Genomic DNA, 20,822 nt, shown 5'->3' on the forward strand with positions numbered 1-20,822 from the left:
GGATTTAAATCAATTTACACACACAGAAGTATATACATGCATATAAAAATATGTCCAAGGGTACCTATTAAAGATCAAATGCATTTGCACCTCTCAAGAGGCAACGGTTGAGCTTCGAGGAGCAAGGGTTTCAGCCCAGGCCAAGATCTGTATATCTTGAGCTGAAGCTCATGATTCAGATTTCCCCTTCTTTACTGTTAAGGAAATTCTTCCATTACATGTTTTGTTTCAGTAAGGTTTTGGGCTTTTTAAGGCTGGAAGGAATAGAAGAATATAGCAACTACATATGCACAGATACATAATTTTGTGGACAACAGTTTATTACACAGTAAGAAAAAATAATAAGCCTTTATACAAATTAGGAAACTGACAAAATATTAGCTAAGTATTACACTCCTAGACCATGTCTCAAGCAGTAATCTGATTTTGAAGTCAACTGCACAGAATAGTTAATGCAGGTACATCTCATTCATTAATAGGTATGGCACTATTTAACACCCTGCAGAAGGAAAACAGAAATTCAAGCTCATGTACAGATTACTTCAAGCATGGCTATCATCCTGGAAATAGCTATATCCATGTACCTATATCCACCTTTCAGCACAGAGCAACATGAATAACCAGATCTAGTTAAAGATGCATTACATTCCCATCTCAAAAGTTTTATGGCCACACCAGGACATCCCTCAGTGCCCATCCAGCATATTGCCAGGCCACCAGATCACAGCACTCTCCACTGGAGATTGAAACTGGCTTGTCTGCCTCAATAGCATCCACTTATTTTGTTTTTATGATGGGGATCTTAATTAAAGCAATTCTTCTTCTCCATATTACCAGTGCAGGAGAGGCTACTACCCCTGTCTGAAAATTCCCTTTGATTTTAATTTCCTCACACCCCAATATTTTTGCATTTTCAAAGCATCAAGACTTTCAAATACCTAATAAAAGATCAATTTTCTTGTGATCCTTGTTTTAGCCCTCAGCATGTCTGTGAGACTGACCATATAATACCTCTCTTGCTATGAGCAGACACTTTCCCTCATCTTTCCAGTTAGTGTTCATCCAGAACATGAAAAACCAGATATCAGATCATCAAAAATCTTAAGTGTTATGTAAAAGAAAAAAGATCATAATAAAAACAGTCCACCACAGTATGATTCCATGATTTTGCTTCCTCTGATAATCTGTAGTTCTCTTAAAAAAAAAAAAAAAAAAGGGATGTCAGTTTGCTGGCTCTTCAGGTTTTGGGTTCCTTGCACAGATCTTATCCATCTCAGATGCTGCCAAACACTGGACATCTGACAAACAGAGAAGAATGCAGTCAGAGCTGCTTTTTGGTTACATCCAAGGCACTGGAACATCAGTGACTGATCCTAACACATGATGGCCAAAGAACAGAATAGGAAACTCTGAGCAGTTAAGATTTTTCTCTGTATCAAACAACAAATAGGTGAAAAAAATCTAAAAATCATGCATTTTTCATTCCTAAATCTATTGGTCCAGTTTTGTCTCTTAGGATATGAAAAAAAATCATCACAACCTCATTCTCAGCACCTACTCTAGATTCTCCAGGGCCTTGTCCACAAGTCTCCAAACTCCAGAAGATGGAGAGGCAGTGTGGAGGCCCCTCTGTTCAAGGATGCCACACTGGTCTATTCCAAACACATCCCACCTATTGCTGTTCAGAGAAGCTAAGGCTGTCAGAGAGGAAGAATTCCAGTTCAACAGTATCATCAGTGGTCTCTACTGGTACATTACTCTTTTCCACAGTGGGTGAATAATGCTGTACTTCATGTCTTGAAGCCAATATCCTGGAAGTTCCATTGCAGGAACATGCCTCTGGTTGTGTGATGCTGGTTGAGCAAGAACAGTTTGGATGGTAAACACCTGGACAGGAATTGGGTTGGCAATGAGTAGGGATGTAGTATTCAGCTGCTTCTGGACTCAATTCTACTGGATTATGAAAAGGATAACCAGGCATGCAACAGGTCCAGGGACATTTCTTGGTTTTGAATCCATGGTGAAGGCCTAATTTATCAATAAGGGGCTTTCCAACATTAATTTCCTTTCTTTCCTCCATTGTATCTTCTATTCCTGTATACTCATAGTACAAGCAAACAGTGAAGATTAAATGTTCCTGTAAAGGCAGAAAGAGGGGGAGAGAAAAAGTTACACTTCTTCTCCAAATAAAGTCTACAGGAAACCCTTAGAGAGGCTCTGGTCTCCTGGAGAAGCAGAGCGACCTTTTTAGGAGCTAGAGACACACAATGGTGAGGTCTTCTTTTGGTCACCACTTGTTCACTGAACAGTCTGTATTTCCAGAAGCACTTGTGTTACCTCAACTGCTAAAAGCACTGTAGAAGAGATGCCAGGCTGTGTCTGGCACAGATGTTCATGACACAAAGATACAGAGACACTTAGCAGTGCCCCAGTCTGCTGAAGTGAGAACCTTTCAAAAACTGTGTGCCCAGGAGCCAGTGAGAAGAAAGTTTTTACACTGTGTTCAGTAACATGTTCACGATATGGGATAAGGGGTGGAATGTCCTTTTTCAAGAATGTCATGGATTGAAGCTGGCCAAATGCCAGTACACCCATGAGTGTTTGTTTTTCCTAATAAACCACTGTGAGATGTGGTCAAGAACAGAGTAAGGCAGGCCTAAAACTTGAAATAGAAAGAAAACTTTATTAAACTACATAACAACAGACAGTAGACAAGAAAAGAAAACCCAAACACCCAAAAGCAGAAAAGAAAACCTCCCAGAACACTTCCTCTCCTCCCCCCAATTTCCATCCCTTACATGCTCAACAGTTAACACTAGCACATTACCCTCATCTACTTGCTTAAACCTTCCACAACCCTGGGTTCCCAATCCAAGTCATCATCCCTTAAAAAAACCAATCTTCAATCCATCCAGGGAGAGAGGAGTCTCTTGCACCACAGACCCCCCACAGGAAACACAGGTCCATCCTCCCGTGTTCCCATGTCACCCATGGCACCACCCAGAGAATTCTACCAGGGTGACACCCTCCTTTCCATGTCCAGTGCTCTCACCACTGTCCATGGACCAAAACCGCATAAAGGGCTCTTTTAAGGATGTTTGGCCAAGTACCAAAAACCAGCCATCTTCTCATATTGGGACAGCAGTCCCCCCCAACATTTACCCCTGGGGCCGAGGGTTCCAAGAATAGGCCACAAAGTCTTTGGTTTTGAACCAAAAAGCATCCACCCAAATACAGTCTTATTTATGTTCAGGAGAGTCCAGAGTCCATCTATGGCTAGCATTACACAAGAAAAGTCCAGCCCAAAAGACCACTCTTCTTCATCCCTAGCAATCAAGAGGGGTTCTTTTCATCTTCCTTTATCATCTTGGTCCCAGGCTGTCCTGTCTCTTCTAAAACCACCAGCCATGAGAATCAATGTCTGGGAACAGTTCTCCTCCGCCTTAGAAAGAGTTAAAAGCTTCTGTCTCCCAACAAGGCCACAGGCTCAGGCACTCGCAGACTCCGGCAGCTCCCACACACAGCTCGCAGCTCGGCACCTTCTCCCTGGGCGGGGGGGGAGACGAAACGGGGGGGCGGGGGGGGGACGGGACGGGACAGGGGGACAGAAGGCAGCTCCGAAGTTCTCCACCCCTCCATCCTGGATGGGGCTGGCTCAGGTCCAGTCCCGTTCTCTCTCTTCCCCCCCCCTGGGGCCCAAGGCCTACCTCAGCCAGCCCTACCTGGCTCCCCTCCCCCACCCAGCCTGGGCAGGGTAGAGGAGAAGGATGCTCCTCTGCTGAAAGCAGAGCCAGGAAAGAGGAAGTCCATCTGAGAGGCCTTGCTTTTAACCCCTTGTGTCCTCAGAGGTGTGTCCAACCTCTCAGTGGCCACCGAAGGTGTCAACATTCAAACCTGACCACTGATTGGTTTGACCTCAGTTTCCTGAAAAAAACCTCTTTTCCCCTCAAACCAGGACACTTACAAAGTCATTAGTAGGAGATGAAAGTGTTGTGTATCATCAGCCTGTGCTCTGCTTCAGGTCATGTTCTTCCTAAAAAGCATAGGAGCGCCCTCAGAGCATGCAATAGGTGATCTGCACAAAAATAACCATCTTGGCCAAGTTCAGCATGGGCCTGGAAAATACAAAAGGCCTCGCACACCAGTTTCAGGACTGCATATGCATCAATTCCCTGCCTTTTACTTTTCAGCTAAAATTAGTCACTGAACTGTGTTATTATCTATTCTTTCCCTCCAAAGATCTTACTACAATAACAATACACAACTGCCTCAACAGAACCGCAAAGCAACAGAAATAGTGTCAATTATCTGGGCAAACTTGTAATGAATAGTATATACTAACCCTTAGTTTTTGCAGTAAACTCAGCCTGGTGTAGAGGCAGTGTTTGGGAAGGTCCTTTGATACTAAATAGCTTCCAGTTTCCTCAGGAGTTTCTTTATTTGCCTCTTTATGATCTACATCCAAGTCCTGTTGCAAGAAAAAAAAGAGGACTTAATTGATGATATAGAATTTGTAGACCATAAAATAGTATTTCTTTCAGTTTGAGAAGTTGCAGCACTTAAGACCTATGGGAATACACAAGACAGAGAGTCAAACAGACTTGATTAGCATAGCTAGTTTGATAACCAAGATGCCATGGCAGGAACAAACAGAACTGTGAAAATTACAGGAGATGGGATTAAACCTGCTTACGGGAAGAGAGAAGATTCAATCAACTTCTGCAAGCAAAGAATTGTTGTAAAATGCATGAGTTTTCTGTGTGATTTTTAACCTGATTATTGTAGTAGAAATTATTAACCTTTTTGAAATAGTATATAAGCTTTTGGGAAACCTGAGTAAAATCGAATTCTGATCACCAAATCAGTCTTCCCGTCTCTCATCAATCACCAATAAAGACCCATTTTACTATACAAGATGCAGCTTGATATGGGTAGAGCAGAAAATTTTCAACTTCAGTGGAGCAAGATCACGAGACAGCAGCAGGAAGCACTTACGAGTAGGAAGTCTGTGATGTGGGCTCTGCAAGCTATGATTTCAGGGGGCTTCTTAACTATTTGTATATAGATTATCATGACATTGGAGAACTCGGCTGGAAACCCCAACTGAATCTGAACACCACACTGGAATTCAAGGGACATACTTTCTGGAAGCTCTGCCAATAAATAACACATTGTTACCGTCTAAATATAAACTTAGCATATGCATTTTTCTTTTTCAATTATTTAACAAACAAGAATTAAGTGCTTGCTATCACAAATAAACATCTGCATCTCTGAAAGAGTCTTCCTATATGATGAGTGGTCTTAGCAATCAGACTTAGCCATCCCTGACCCTCTGCCCAAACTGTCAAAGAAATTTGAAGATGTACTCCAACAAGTTTAGGTGAAAAAGGTAAAAAGGTCTTAAACCCCACTGCCCTTCTTAAAAGGCTAGGAAGCCTGGAACTCATCTCAGTCTTATTTTATTTTTCTTAGTTGTCTGCATTGAAAACTTCTTTTCGTCATGCACATTTACCATACAGTTCACCTGGCTATTTTAGGTGATGACTTTAGAATGAGATTAATGACATCTTACAAATGTCACTGCTAGACACGCAGTACTGGAAGACTGTCCCAGAAGGCAGACAACCCGTAAGTCTCCCCTCCATTGTCTGAGTGGTCTTAAATATACTGAATATACATGAATTCTACACATTACCTTGTTCATTACTATCTCATGTAGGGGTAAACCCCAACACAAAAACTTCCAACTGAACATAGTAATGAAAATGTAGCTACAAACTTGAATTTCTTTCATTTCCATTCAATAGTACATGCTCTCCCTTCTCACATCATGGCAGTAGGATCATCTAAAAGCAAACTGTACTGTACCATGAGCTTTGGCCCACTGCAGGTTCCATGCCAGGGACTCTGCAGAAGATGTGCTTTGTTGAACAGGATCAGTTAATGCCCTTTTCTCTGACAAGCTGCTGTGGATCTACAGGGCTTGCTTGCCTTTGGTAAGGGGACATTTTCCCATATCTGAGAACAATATGCAGAGAGGTTCTTTCAAAATCAGTGCTGCTGCAATTCCAATTGAATTGTACCTTCCTGCAATGTGCGGTTGCTGTGGCTATGCCAGAGCCAGCACATCCATCAAGAGCTGCAGTTTTACAAGTATTACTTGCTCAGCTCTTCCTTCCCTGAAGGCCAAAGCAGCTCTCCAGAGCCCCGAGGGGTTGCACGTGACCTGGCCAACATTGTCCCCTGTTCCTCAGAGCCAGTCCAAGCAGCATCACAGCTCTGACTGGGTAAGGTCCTAATTAGAATAACTGATTTCAAGAATGTGAGTAATTCCATTGGAGGAGATTATTCTAAAGAATTGGGAGCAAGGAGAGTATTTTAGGTTTAGATAAAAGGGCCCAATATTGATTAACAGCATCACTAATGACCCATGTGTCAGGACAGAGTACAAAACTTGGCAAGTTTGCAGATGATTAAAAACTGAGAGGAGTGGCTGATATCCCACAAGACTGTACTGCTCTTTAGAGGGTCCTGGACAGGCTGTGGAACTGGTCAGAGAGGAATGTCATGAAGTCCAGTAACAGAAGACACCAAGTTCTGCTCCCAGGCAGGAATAATCCCTTGCACAGGTCCACAAAGGGCCTGATTCATTGGGATGCAGCTCTGCAGGGAAGGACCTCGGAGACGTGGTGGCCACCAAGCTGACCATGAGCCAGCACTGCACTCTTGTGACAAAGGCACAGCAAGAACCATGGTACCAGCAGGCTGCAGCCTTTCCCATGGGGGCTGTTTCCAGGAACATTAATGGGAACATTCCTCTGGCACTGTCTGCACAGCACCTCTGTACTCCCTGACACCCAACACCTGGGAATACTCATAGCAGTGCTTGTCACACTGCCTGACAAGTCAATCTTTCCCTGCACTCTTGAACAGAGCACAAAGCTCTGCCACCTGCAACTGCCCGAGGCTGCTGAACCCAGGGCAGAGCTGGGCTGATGCACCTACACACACCAGTCTGACACTGTTCTGTGCTTGGAGCAGGTGTTTGCACAGAAGCAGTATGCTTTTCCTCTACACTTTTCACTTTAGTGCTTCTCCAATCAACTCAAAAATACAATCACTGAACCAGGCAAATTAACACAGTGCACTGCCCTTTTTACTGCACTTAGAGAACAAATCATTATCATTGCTATAGCACTCTGAGGCAAGGAGGATTATGTTAATCGTTTAAATGAACATGCAAACGACTGGACTACCACAAGCAGCTGGCACCACAGAACAGAAGAGCAATTTTGTGGATGGACAATTCAAAGCTCCATGCTTTGAGGAAGGTACTCAGAGCATATAAGTTTCACTGAAGAGGAAAGTATAAAATTGAACACTATTAAAGAAGCTCGGCATCAGGAATGTTGTTAATATGCTGCCCAGTAGTATCTGCTATTTGAACAAAACACAACAAGAAAGAGATTTAAGTAATGTTGCAGGGCAGATTTGGGGGGGTCCCCGGGGGAGGGTCCCCGGGGGGCCCCCCAGGCCCTATGTTCGCTGGTATTTGCATGCAGACAGGCAAGGAGACTTCAGACAGCTGGTGAGGTGCTGTTTAGATGAGGATTTATTTGGAGTCCAACCCCAGGAAGGCAGCATGGTTACTGAGGGAGAGGGGGGAAGGAGGGGGAAAGAGGGAAGGAGAGAGGGAAGGGGAGAGGAGCAGAGCCTCCAGAGGCCTCCAGAGCCAGAGAGAGAGCTCCCTCCCTCTGCACCCTTAACAGGGAGATTCGAAGTGGGCGCGGATTGATTCTCGGGCCAATGGGATTACAGATACACTATACTGCAGGGGTGGTTACAGACTTGGAATAAACCATACACTTTTGAGGGGCGAGACAGAGCATACCATTTAAATAAAATGCAATTCCACAAAGTAATGTAACACATTCACCATGAGAGGAAGGACATGGAAGCAAAATTGTTTTCAGTAATGCAGACTGAGGAGACTATTAGTGCAGTAAGCTGGAGCTCAACTTCTGCAACCTCATCAAGCAGAACAGTGACCTTCTTGTCTTTTAACAAATGGTCCTTCAGGAACTTCATGAAGATTCCATTGACCAACCCCAACTGCTGAATTTCAAAAGCTTCTGCTCCTTGGCACCTGTGAGATCAGTATCAGACAAGGAAAAAACACTGAAAAACCTGCATGATTAAGAGTAAATTTATATTGGGAATAGGGAAAGAAACCCTACAACTTGAAAACCGGGTTGTGTCCAAGACCTGCACTTCGTGTTCCCTTGCAAGCAGCTGATGGAAGTTTCTCTTAAAATGACATCACAGACTAGACCTGTTCATCAAACTGCTTATATGAGGAGCTTAAATTTATTATAGACGACTTCAGTAAAGCTCCTGACTACTTCTATTCAGCAGTTTTTGCACTTGAAAAGTGACCAAGGTTACTGGCCCACAGCACAGTTCTGAAAAAGATCAGCTATACAATCTCAGTAATTTCTGTGCCACAGAAGAAGAAAAATGTCCTTACGTTGCATATCCAAAAACAATGTTGGCTGTAACCTTCAGAGCATCCAAGATAAGAATTGTGTCACCATATTCATTTCTGTAATAAATGGAAACACAAGAAAGTAAAATAATAAATTGAGAACTAATAATGGCAACAAATTCAAAATACAAAAAAGAAGAGTTCAGAACCAGTAATTTGTTTCACTCCTACAAGTCTGGAATGAATTCTGACTGCTCAAATACAGAAGTCAGCACCATAAACTCTGCAGTACAGTGAATTCTCAGCCTAAAGACTTCTCATCAGCAGGAGGCCCAGCTTTCTGTTAAGATCCCAAAGAGCTGAGGTCAGCTTTCACCACCCAGGAATGCAGGAGATACCTTTTGCGACACATATCCAGCAGGAACATGTTGAGTTCTGTCTGCTTCTCCTGCATCAGCCGCAGGATGTTCTGCACACACAGGCAGTTTGCTGAGCAGTAGGGGTTCAGGGCATCAGTAGGATCCATGAAACGGTTCCCATCGTTTTCCTAGCCATGGCCAGCATAGTATAACAAATCTGAGTTCGAAACAGGTGTGACAATGCGCAGTGCCCATTGCACACTTCTATCCATTTTAGTGCGTCAAAACTGTCATGCACAGCGCTGACTGTGGGACAGGGAGTTCACTGAAGCCACTCCAAGCCACATAAACATCAACTCCACAATGCACTAACACAAAAAGAAGCACCAAAATCACACATACAATAGAATCAGTTACATATTTGCATAAACACACAACGTTAAATACTCTTAAAATGCTCTAAGTAGCTATGACCTCTAACAGAGACAGTCTGTTATGTGTCATGTGTAACTCACAGATAGGAACAAGGAAATGTGCCAACTGTAAAACATCTTCTCCACATGTGCAATTACAAAGCTCTGAGCAGCAGTAAGTCTGCAGTTTATAGACAGAAAAAAAAATGCTGAAGAGTTTGGTAGAACTTCAGAGCGCATCCCCATTACCAAACTACCAACAGCTCATGTTCAGTTGATTGCAGCTATATCTCCTAGTGACAGACTCATGACTCTTCTGGGTCTACTAAACAAACAAACTCTTTGCATGCTTACCTAGCCAGAAGTTATTATCCTGCCATCATGTGTCACTACACAATAGTCTACAACATTTTAAAGATTTAGAATCTTCAATAAAACATGGAATATTTTTGTAGAAAAAAACTCAACCTGATCAGGGAATTAAAGAAAGTTTTTCTCAACCCTGAGAAAGGGAACTGCAAACTAGGACTTAGATTTTCCTTATATGAATAAAAATGTCCAATATTAAAGTCATATAAATTTGCACGAAGATTAGATGATCTTAGAATCAATAATCTCTACTGCCATAAAATGCAGTTACCAGAGACTTGTATGATTTAACTGAATTTTCCTATTGCCTATTCCCAGTGCTGGTTTTCCTTAATGATGCAAATTCCATCTTTTAAAAAGAATTTCTATTTATCTAGTCAAAGCAGTTTATGGGTCAGATCTGCAATGAGAATATAGTGCTCAGCTAAATAAAAGTCAACAGAAATCTGACAATTTATGCTGGCTGGAGATATGATATTCTTATGTTGTTATTCTTACTAAAATTTGCTGAGAAATTTAAGTCACTACAACACTGGATCATTCAGAGGAAACCCAAAATAAGCCTCACCCTAACATACTAAGATGATCTACTGTTAATTTAGCTTGTGGAGGTGGGCATGCTAGATGTTTTCACCTTTTCAATACTCACAGCTACAAGAAATGAAAATATGAGGGCTACCTGAGCCTGGCAAGCTTCAAGAGAGCTAAAAATGGTATCAAGTGCAACTGCATGACCTTGTGTCAGGCCCTAAGTTAAAAGGAAAATCTTAAAGTGATTTTCAGAGTTTGGATCTGGACCTGAATCAGGGTTATATTTGAGATTCTATGTATCTGAGCATATATTCTGTAAGTAATTGGACTGACTGACTACATTCCTTTTCTATTCTTGGCAGATGACTGTGCTATGTGGCAAGTACCTGCAACAGTTAATATGCTGAGCTCAAGATCAGAAATAAATCTGCACATACCTGGGGTAAGTGGAGTAAACATGTTTGGAGGGCCTTAACGGAGACTCGCACACAACAATTTTAAGTAGGCTCATGTTCCTCAGAAACGCCAGCATTTAAGTGATATCTGCCTGCCTCCCTCCCTCCCTCAGTCCCTCTCATTTAAAAAGAAAGCAGCTTCCATATTTTTAGCCCTTCAAACACATGGGTCTGTGCTTTTACCCTGTGTGGAATACAATGTTAATTGCAACCTACATTTAGAACAGCACAGACTAAGACAGCAGAGGAGACAATTATCATCACTTTGTTTATTACTCCTGCCCTTAAGGACCAGCATCTGAAATGCCACTTTCCTGGCAGTAAGCCAGAATTACACAACCTAGTAGACATCAGGTTTATATGTAGCAGGGACTAAACAGCAGTAGTCACAATGTCTTTTATTTGAAGCTATGCCCACTAGAAAAGGCAAAAAATCATTACCTATTTGTGCACTGACAGCATCCTTTATAGGCTTTAAGCCATTAATAGCCACTGTGTAGAAAGAACAGAGATCATTTAAACTGAAGTAGTTATTGCCAAACACCACTGAAAAACTGTTCTGCTTACCTTTTATATCAATTGGCTAGAAAAGTACAACTGCAAAAATATGCCATGTAAGAGCTTTCATATGGTGCTGCTGAGAAATTCATTAAAGCCTTTCAGTACTTTATTTTTCAGTATTTTACATTCATGTCCACTATTATAGAGAAAAATTGAGAAGGTGCAAAAAGGTCGAAGCTCACCCAAACAGATAAGCCCATCTATTTCCCAGGGAATAATAAAAGCAAACTGCTCTCAAAAGCCTCATGTTCCTGCCAGACCGAGGCTTCATGTCGGGCAGGTTTTGGCTCAGATATAAATGCCCAAATGTCAGAGCAGGCAGTTCTGCACAGGCAGAGCATCACGTAACACAACCTTTAAAAAAAAAGACATGCTAAGAAATAAGCTGACCTTGTGTTCCAAAAAGGGATCAAATAATGTTTTCTCAAATGGACTTTTATGACAGGAATTCTGCAATCTATTAAGTAGAGACCTGGGAAAACTTTTTGCTCTCTGTCCTAAATAATTTCTGGGTTTTTTTATACAATCTTAGCAAATACAATCTGTCTTGGTTTGAAAGACAGGTATCTGCTAGGAAGGGGGCAGGATCTCCCTAGAGATGGAGAATTCGAATCCCCTCCCTCCAAATTATTCTAATTTAGAAAATTAAAGGGGCTTTCAGGCAGAGGTATGGGGGTAGGAATAACAGTTCTTTACTAGTATATATGACAAAACAACAAACAACTACAGCATTAATAATAAACAGAACCAAGAACCTTGAGGGCTTTCTTTCACAAAACACCTGGGGGCAGTGTGATCTCGGTGACCCTGCGGGACTCCGAGAGACCAAGCTGGAAGGGTGGAAAGTCCCGGGCTGGTGGATGAGATCAGATGCTTTGCTCTCGTTGCTGGAACAGCAGGGATGTCCTGGCAGGGCTGGGCAGTGCAGGGCTACAGAGTAGCAGGAAGGCCTCAAAGCTCCGAAGAAGCAGCGGCGGTGGGGGCAGGGCCAGAGAAAGCAAGCTCAGGATTCCTGGGTAGACAAGCAGATGACAGTAGATTTCCCAGGACGAGATGGAGTGATGACCATGAACTCTTCCTGCAGCGAGTGGCAGCCTGACTGTCCTCCCCGATGCCGAGAGCAAGAGAGAGCGAAGCTGCCCCCAACCCCTCTTTTACTTCCCCCAAAACTCGCGTTATCTCCCCTCTCTGAGAGAAACTCTCTGGAGACCCAAAAACAATAGGTGTAGCCTTGTGCTGCCATCTCCTTCAACCACTTCTTAGTTTTGGTTAAGCACTCAGCCACTGAGTTTCCAAGCAACTTATGGGAAAAAATTCTGTAAGTAAAAAAGAAGCAAATCTAACCCCCAACACAATCTTAGAAAAATGACAAAATAGTGACAGTCAGTGGAAAACATAAGAACTATTCTTTCACTCCAAACCAGGTCACTCTTGGCCTTTTCCATGCAAGGCTTTTGCTCTATGCATCAATTCCATCATGCTCTCTCTCACTTCTGTCTTGTGCTTTGTCCCCCAAAATCAAATCTAGACAAGCAAAGTACTATCAATACTATCAAACAAAATAAAAGCATGCACTGCAATTTTAGATGTGGTTAAAGAATAAAGTTCAAACATTTGATCTGTTCTAAAATAAAGGTACAATAACATTTTAACCAAAGTCAGAGGATATGCTAGTGGGTGCCTTTAGCTTATTCTTCCTGTTCTACATACATCATATTTACCCTGAATTTTGTTTAGCAGAGGCAAATACCAGATGTTTCCTACTTGATACATACAAAACTGACCTACTTCAGAAGGGATTTTATGTGTCCTTACCATAAACTCCTTCATCCAGGAGAAGTAAAAATTCACATCTCAGACTCAGAAAGATCCAGCAAAGAAACAACTTTGAAATCCAGCTGCCTTAGCAAACTGGTCAATTCATAGACATCTACCATTGGAGCCTTGAGCTGGAGATGATTCCAGTAGCTCACGTTTCCTGTTAACAGAGCCATCTTGTCTGTGTCTGCCAAGACACACAGAGAAAAAAAAAAAAGTGTCACATTTATGTATTCCATGGATTCAACACCTTTAAATTCAAGGTTTTCCAAAGTGAAAAGACTATCCAGTCTCACTTCAGGCACAATATTTTATGTGATTTTACAAATCATCCCACATCAACAACACAGCTCAACTCTCTTTTCAGCCTGAAGAAAAAAACTTACCCACATGAGAGGGGAGCACTAACACTCCCCCTCACACGAACCTAAAAGAGCCACAAAATTCTGACAGAGACCAGCAGCCTTTCCACCTGGTTTAGTATCAACAGGACAACATGCCTGACCACTCAAGTCTACAGTGCAAATTTAAGAATGTGATTAAAAAACCTAGCAAGTATTCTTCATATCACATGTGCTATCCATCTCTTATGAGCTTCAGCTCAGCATCAAAGCATCCACATGACAGAACAGGGAGAGTTGAGCTTTCAAGGACAGCATTTCCTCAAAAGACAGGACAGCAATCCTTTCTATTATATCATCCTGTTGGGGGTTAGATTTGCCTCTTTTTCACTTACAGAATTTTTTCCCATAAGTTTCTAAGAAACCTTAATGACAGTACTTAGACAGAACAAAGGGAGTAGTTGAAGGACATGGCAGCACAAGGCTACACCTATTGTTTTTAAGTCTCTGGAAGTGTCCCTCAGAGGGGAGAGATAACACCAGCTTTGGGAAAGGTAAAAAGACAGAGCTGGGGGGGGGGCAGGGGCTCTCTCTTGCTCACAGCATCGAGAAAGACAGTCAAGCTGCCCCTCGGTGCAGGAAGAGTTCACGGCCATCACTCTGCCTCTGCCTTGTCCTGGGAAATCTACCGTCATCTGCTTGTTTACCTGGGAATCCTGAGCTCGTTTTCTCTAGCCCTCCCCCCACCGCCCCTGTTTCTTCGGAGCTTTGAGGCTTTCCTTCTACTCTGTAGCCCAGCACTGCCAAGCCCTGCCGGGACACCCCCTGCCCCTCCAGCTACCAGCGCAGAGCTCCTCATCTCATCCACCAGCCCGGGACTTTCCACCCTTCCAGCTCAGCCTCTTGGAGTCCTGCAGGGGCACCGAGATCAAACTGCCCCGGGCTTTTTGTGAAAGAAAACCCTCAAGGTTCTTGGTTCTGTTTATTATTAATGCTGTAGTTGTTGTTTGTTTGTTGTTTTGTCATATATACTAGTAAAGAACTGTTATTCCTACCCCCATACCTCTGTCTGAAAGCCCCTTCAATTTTCTAAATTAGAATAATTTGGAGGGAGGGGATTCGAATTCTCCATCTCTAGGGAGGTCCTGCGCCCTTCCTAGCAGGTCTTTCAAACCAGGACATTCCAATACCACTACCTCCAAGTGTTCAAAGGAATGGAGTAACACACTGGCTAAGTCCTGGCCACAGGAATCTGAAGCAGTAAACTGAAACAGATGAGAAGCTGAAGATGCTTCACAGCATCACTAAAAATACTGGTGCCTTCAACAGAGTTTACTCCTGAAACGGCAAGCAAGCATTCTAAAAGGACTACACAAATTCCCACTCATCTCCCTTCCTGCAGCTTTCTATTTGCCCCATAGCTCTTGCACTGGCAGTGTCAGTAGTAGCAATACTCAGAAGCAGCAAAATTTGCTTCCTAGATGTCAAATATATGCAGTCATTTCAGTACAAAACTACTTACCCACAGGTCTGTGACTTGATTCTTCTTGTGGATCTGCTTGAAACAGAAGAAAAGAGCAGCACGTCAGTGACCAAAGAAAATGAGCTACATCTTCCCCAGAGCTATAGTCTAGTGGCACTGCTTTGTCTAACACTTTGCTAGTTTAATGCAAGAAAAAGCCCTCTTTTTGTTTTGGTGGGATTTGGGGGTGTTTTGTTGATATTGTTGTTTTTGTTTAGCTGGTTTCCTTCACCCTCTTCCAGCAAACAATCTGACAGGATGTGAGTAGCTAGTTCGATAGGTTAAGAAAGAATAGATGCTGAATGTCACAAACTGCACATTGGCATTTTCAGTGACATCTGAACAGTTCATCCTCCCCAAACAAAATGCAGACATGCAAGGTGGGCAATGCTTAGCAGGGATTCCCGTCTGGATGTGAAAATTCTTTTATTTTGTACTTCACGGAGGGGTGGCAGAGCCAATGCTGTGCCAAGAGAAACAGTAAGCAGTGTGCCAAAGTGGTACACCTGGACAACATGACACAGTATGACAGAGAAGCCCTTCAGTGATTAAAACTGAGGCTGGGCAAACATAAACGTATTTGATATCTTACCCAGGAAACTATCTTTGGGAGTTGAGATTTGGGGAAAACTGTATCAGGGATAATCCCCTCTGGAGCAACACTATGGATCTATACTTCTTTAATAAACACCTAACAGGCTTCAAATCACATTGGCTGATTCCAACATGACTGTAAGAAATATGTCATTCAACATACAATGAGTGATAGCCAGACACTTCACATCTTTTTCACCTTAATTACCTGAGAAAGCAGCAATGTGCTAAAACTGAGAGTCCCAAGAAATCACAGACAAGAAAGATAATTCCCTTTATATCTGTGTAAGTACATGTACAGCCTTGGGTGATTTTACAAATACCACCTGTATGATTCTCTATATGCTTCAAGTTAAATCTCTTGGAACTAGAAAGCTGTGCTGCTCTTAAGGTGATACCAAGCTCCTGTTCAATTCTCAGTTACAGATTGTCTTGGGTTATGTAACCAAAATCATGGGTATTCTATTTCATCTGTAGAAAGCAGTAGGGGATTTTTTTTTCTTTATCTCTTGTAACTCCAGGGGGCAGGAGAATAGATGCCTTCTGACAATAGGCCAGCTGTAAAAACCAGGTGGGACAGTGTTTCTTATATCTTTCATCAACTTTGTCCACCCTCCAGGGGATATCTTCTGTTAATGGGCCATTAATGCTCACCAATGACATGACACATTACATCATCCAATAGTGAGATGCACCACTGTCTTGGGTTGAAAAATGTAACCAAAAATGTGTATTCTATTTTCATCTGTTGAAACTGGTTGGGAGATATTGTTCTTTATCTCTTGTAACTCTAGGGCGGGAAGAGGGCGGATGCCTTCTGTTAATGGGACAACTGATAACACCAGATAAGGCAGTGCCTTCTTATCTCTTCCTCCACCCATCCTCCTCTGAGGGACATCACCTGTGAATGGGCCATTTAAGGCCTCTCACATGACTGATCACGTTACTTCATTGCATTGTGAGATGCTCCACCCAGTGGGAGGAGCCAAAGACTTTCCACCGGCATAAAACCAGCAATCCCATACACCAAGACAGCCGGTTTTCCACTGAGTTCTCGGAGAAACACCAGACCCATCTTGCCAGCACTGGTCTCTTTTTTGTGCAGGATTATCTCTACTTCACAGAACAACATCTGTTACTCTGGGAGGACTTATTTGGACTGCTTCCAACACCCTGACAAGAGGGTGTCAGGTCATATCTCTGACTCTGTCAGGGTTTTCTAGGACTTTTGTTTGCTTGCTTGCTTGCTTTTTTTGTATTCCTGCATTTGCATTTTTAATATTCCTAGTAAACAACTGTTACTCCTATTCCCATATTTTTGCCTGAAAGCTCCTAATTGCAAAATTATAATAATTTAGAGGGAGGAGGTTTTACATTCTCCATTCCAAGGGAAACTCCAGTTTTCCCTACAGATACCTGTCTTTCCAAACCAAGACACAGATACATCCAAATACTGTAAAGTTTATATTGCAACCCCGTGAGCCTTCAGTGAGTTGTAACTGAAAGTTAAAGTTCATAAAGTGAAGATGCAAAATTAAAGTTTTTCAAAACTTATGACTTACCTGATTCCTGAAGATCACTTAAATCTTCTGTGAAGGAAAACATCAATAAAATAACTTTAAACAAGAAGCAGAAACCTCATTTTATTAGTAAAAATGTGTCATGCCATTATTAAATAAATCTGAACACAGAATATAAACTACCTTTCTAAAAGACCTTTGGCTTTGCATTTCTGCAAATCAAACCATTTGTGTTTATTCCACACAGAGAAGAGAAAATCCTATAGCAATACATTAAGCTGTGCTAGACACAGAATTACAGTACAGTAAATGTAAAAACAAAGAGGGGGACAGTTGCGACACCTCAATCCCACAGGCATGCAAGTAGGTTGAAGGAAAAAGGAACAAGGTATCAGAATCATCCCACTGGAGAATAGATGTTTGAAGGGCTGCTGAAAAAGCAACATCCTTAGCAAAAAATCTGATTTTGGGAAGCCATGAAAGCCATGAAGTCAGAAAGACTTCAGACACAATTTTCAAACAATCTAAGTTACCAGGGGTTTCTCCTCTTTATTCTGAGAACAGTGGAAAGCAGGGAAAAGAAAACTAACGTCTCTGAAGCACCAGTGCTCTCTTGGAGCAGCTTTGCACCATTGTAGACAATCCCCTGTGCTGTGAATATTGCAGACTCTGAGATGCTCAGTAGTTGAGTGATGGTACCAACATTAAAGGTCACAATACACTTCTTCCTCCCTGTTGCAAAAATGCAAAGGAGAACAAAAATCATCCTAAGAAAGTTGCTAGAAACACTTCTGCAGACATGGATCTGACATTGGAACTAGCTCTAGCCAGCTCTCTAAGATCACCCAGGTTCCTGAACACCTCCAGATTTTCTTGCTAGGATGTTGCCTCCTGAGCCTCACCAAAGAAATCTCCAGATCTTTATATTCATTTGAATGCCACAAAATAAGAAAGTAGCCTGGTTTTTCTCCTGTGTAGGTAATCACACCGATTTTGAAAGGATAATTCTGAAAATTCTGCTGCTGTTCTGGAGATTTATGCAGAGAAAGTAACAAGTGCAAGTTATTACTTTTCTGATGATAACCAGGAGTACTTTGAATGTTCAGATGTGCTTACAGTGCATGAAGAGGAAATCTGGAAAGAGAAATTACAATTTTTATTAGAAAGTGATGATGAAAATGATCTAAAACTGAGTAAGGATTGTGATGGGTGTGCTTACTTCCTCAGTGAAATGCCTTGTGTGTTCCAAGTGTCAGATAACACTACGCCTATGGATATCCCCATTGGCTTCTGTGAGTATCAGTCAAAAATCAAAGGAGTAAACGTAAGGAAAGACCCCTCTATGTACAGTCAGTCTGTTCTGCAGACAGCGATGACTCCCACTGTTGAACACCACCGAGATAAAGGTACCATTTTGAAAGACAAAGAGAAGAATCAAGTGCCTGTTGCTTCTGCAGCCACTGGAAATGAACATCCCAGAAGTGAAGAGACTAATGGAAGTGGCCATCTGGCTGCAGGTTCCTCAAGGGACGAACCAAAGCCCAAGGGCACTGTCCCTGCCCAGGTAGACACCTCTGCCAATGACATAGGTGCTGCTTGCACAGATCAGGCTTTGGGGACAATAACAGAAACCAGCCCCGACGGGGACATGCTGGGGGGAAGCTCACTGCTGCTGGAGGAGGGGAGAAGGAATGTGCCAGAGGGAAATGCACGGCATGCTGTCTGTACCTTAACAGAAAGTCTGAGGAGAAACCTTTTCAAGCTGTTAAACCCTATAGAACTTTGCAGATATGTAAGTACTATAGGACAGTCTTTCCAGGCTGCAGCAGAGGATAGGGAATCCAGAGCTCCGTCTCCCAGTCAGGAAGGTGTCTGTTCAACACAGATTCCTGAGGAGAGAGAAAGTGTGCAAATGCAGGCTGGTCTGTGTCCAACAGAAGAGGAAGATAAAGACAGTCACTGGGAAAGGAAAAGGACTCAGGGCCTGTCTGAGCAAAACCAGATGCCAGATAAGAACATCTCATTTGGGGTAAGTAATATGTTTATCATTTAACACATAGAGCTGCTCTGCTGATCTCAATGCAATTTATTCCTGTTTGTCACAAAAGAATGTAAAATCAAAATTACTTTGAAAGATACTATTCATATACTTCTGAATGACAGCTATGGCTGGGAGGGAAATCTGGGTTTAGAAAAGGCCTAAGTAAAGCCTAAGCTGTTCTAATTATAGAGTGAGCCTGATAATGGTGAGAGGCACTAATGGGCCTCTGGACAGCTGGATAGGGAAATCTGATATGGAGGCTATTGCACAGGTTTTAGCAAAGTAATGCTTCTTTCAACCCAGCAAGTTTCTCAGATACCTGTCGTGAGCAGAGAATGCTTTGATTTACTTTCTTTTCAATCTATATTCAACAAACAAAACTGTCCTCCACTTATTGTGCCGGAAACCTAAACCAAATCAACAGGGGTTTGCTCTGGTTTTATAACAATGAAGGGAATTCAATGCAGGGAGTTCATGTTGCAGAGGTGAATGAAACTGTGATTTTTAAAAATCAAACAATGAAAGAGTTGGATATTCCAGCTGAAATGTACAAACCAATTAAAAGATCAAACTCCCATGGTACTCTCCATGTACTTGCATATTTTATGCTGTTGGTAGAAAATCAGCTGGAGAAATCACTACAGTTGTAGAGACTGCTATGATGCTCTACCAGTTTTCCTAAGTGGGAAAATTGAATCATCATTTTTATTTCACATAGTAAAGACTCAAGATATATAAATACTATTAAATCATATTGTCACCATTTTTTTTTCTGATTTGAAGGTGTGTAACTAATTACACAGAAAAAAAGCCCCATTTGCCACAACAAAAGTTTTTTCCAGTTGCACATGCTTTTCTTCATCTGATTATTTGGACAAAAAACATCTCCCAGTTCTGGGTGTAGTGTCACAGTAGAGTGACTTTAATCTCACCACTGAGGTGTTTTCAGCAGTCAAAAATCACTGAATTCTTCTTCCTGAAAAATGTTCATATGTTTCTCTGGTTTTATGGTACATAAATTCCAGTCCCATTTGAGAAGCACATGATGTCCTTATGATGGAGAATACCCTTCACAGGAATTAACCTCCTCAGAGTTTCCTGACAGGGTAGATGGACGTGGTTTGCCAGATGCCTTGTTTGATTTTTTTTTCCCCAAGTGCAGTGCAATGATTTAAATCCCAGAAGCCTCTTAGCCAAGAGCAGCTGTCAGGTGCCTGGCATAAATTTCAGAGTGGCCAATTAGACTCTTGCTGTGTGTAGTCAGTATGTCTGCATTTCTATGGCCAAAACACTGGATAAAAAATGAGTATTGGTGTACACAAAAGGGCAAGAGCTGGGCACAGACCAAAGCCCCGTTTTTAAACGTCTGTATGACAGTGAAATTCAGGTGTAGGTTCAAAATTATGTGGTCTTGAAAACAAGCCAAGCAAAAGCATCCTGCCTGAATACCGCTCCGTTTTTTTGAGCACTAGAAAAATGTGGACAGTTTCTCACAGCACCCATATAGTGAGCCAGGAACTCCTCAGAATTCTGCCTGTGTAATCTAAGAGAGGCAAGAAAGAATCTGTTGCTGCACACAGGTTTCTGTAAAAGTGTAAAAACCGGGGGTGTTTGCTGGAGCCCAGAGTGAGACAGCTCTGCAGGAGCAAGGGGAGAGGCTCACAGCAAACCCCACAGCTGACTGCTTTGGAAGGGTGTTGTATTTTTCCTATCCATGTGGGAATCAGGTCTGCTGAGGGGTACAGAGCAGCTACGGGATAACAGTACTAATGACCCAAGGATTTACACTTCCCCTTAGTGCCAAGTGTTC

At 42.3% G+C, this 20,822-nt stretch overlaps 1 protein-coding gene across 1 annotated transcript; it reads right to left on the reverse strand.

The window, feature by feature from the left end:
- Nucleotides 1-1,637: 1,637 nt before the first annotated feature.
- On the reverse strand, nucleotides 1,638-17,056 carry MALT1 (MALT1 paracaspase). Its single transcript, XM_063424455.1, is given in 11 exon segments — nucleotides 1,638-2,137; nucleotides 4,343-4,468; nucleotides 4,996-5,153; nucleotides 5,872-6,021; nucleotides 7,932-8,149; nucleotides 8,531-8,605; nucleotides 8,887-9,064; nucleotides 12,992-13,026; nucleotides 13,028-13,181; nucleotides 14,858-14,893; nucleotides 17,014-17,056. Coding segments are annotated over 11 exon segments (1,638 nt in total). The 3' UTR covers nucleotides 1,638-1,672.
- Nucleotides 17,057-20,822: the final 3,766 nt, after the last annotated feature.

Source organism: Prinia subflava (genome assembly GCF_021018805.1).
Source record: "Prinia subflava isolate CZ2003 ecotype Zambia chromosome W unlocalized genomic scaffold, Cam_Psub_1.2 scaffold_33_NEW, whole genome shotgun sequence".
Lineage (NCBI taxonomy): Eukaryota > Metazoa > Chordata > Aves > Passeriformes > Cisticolidae > Prinia > Prinia subflava.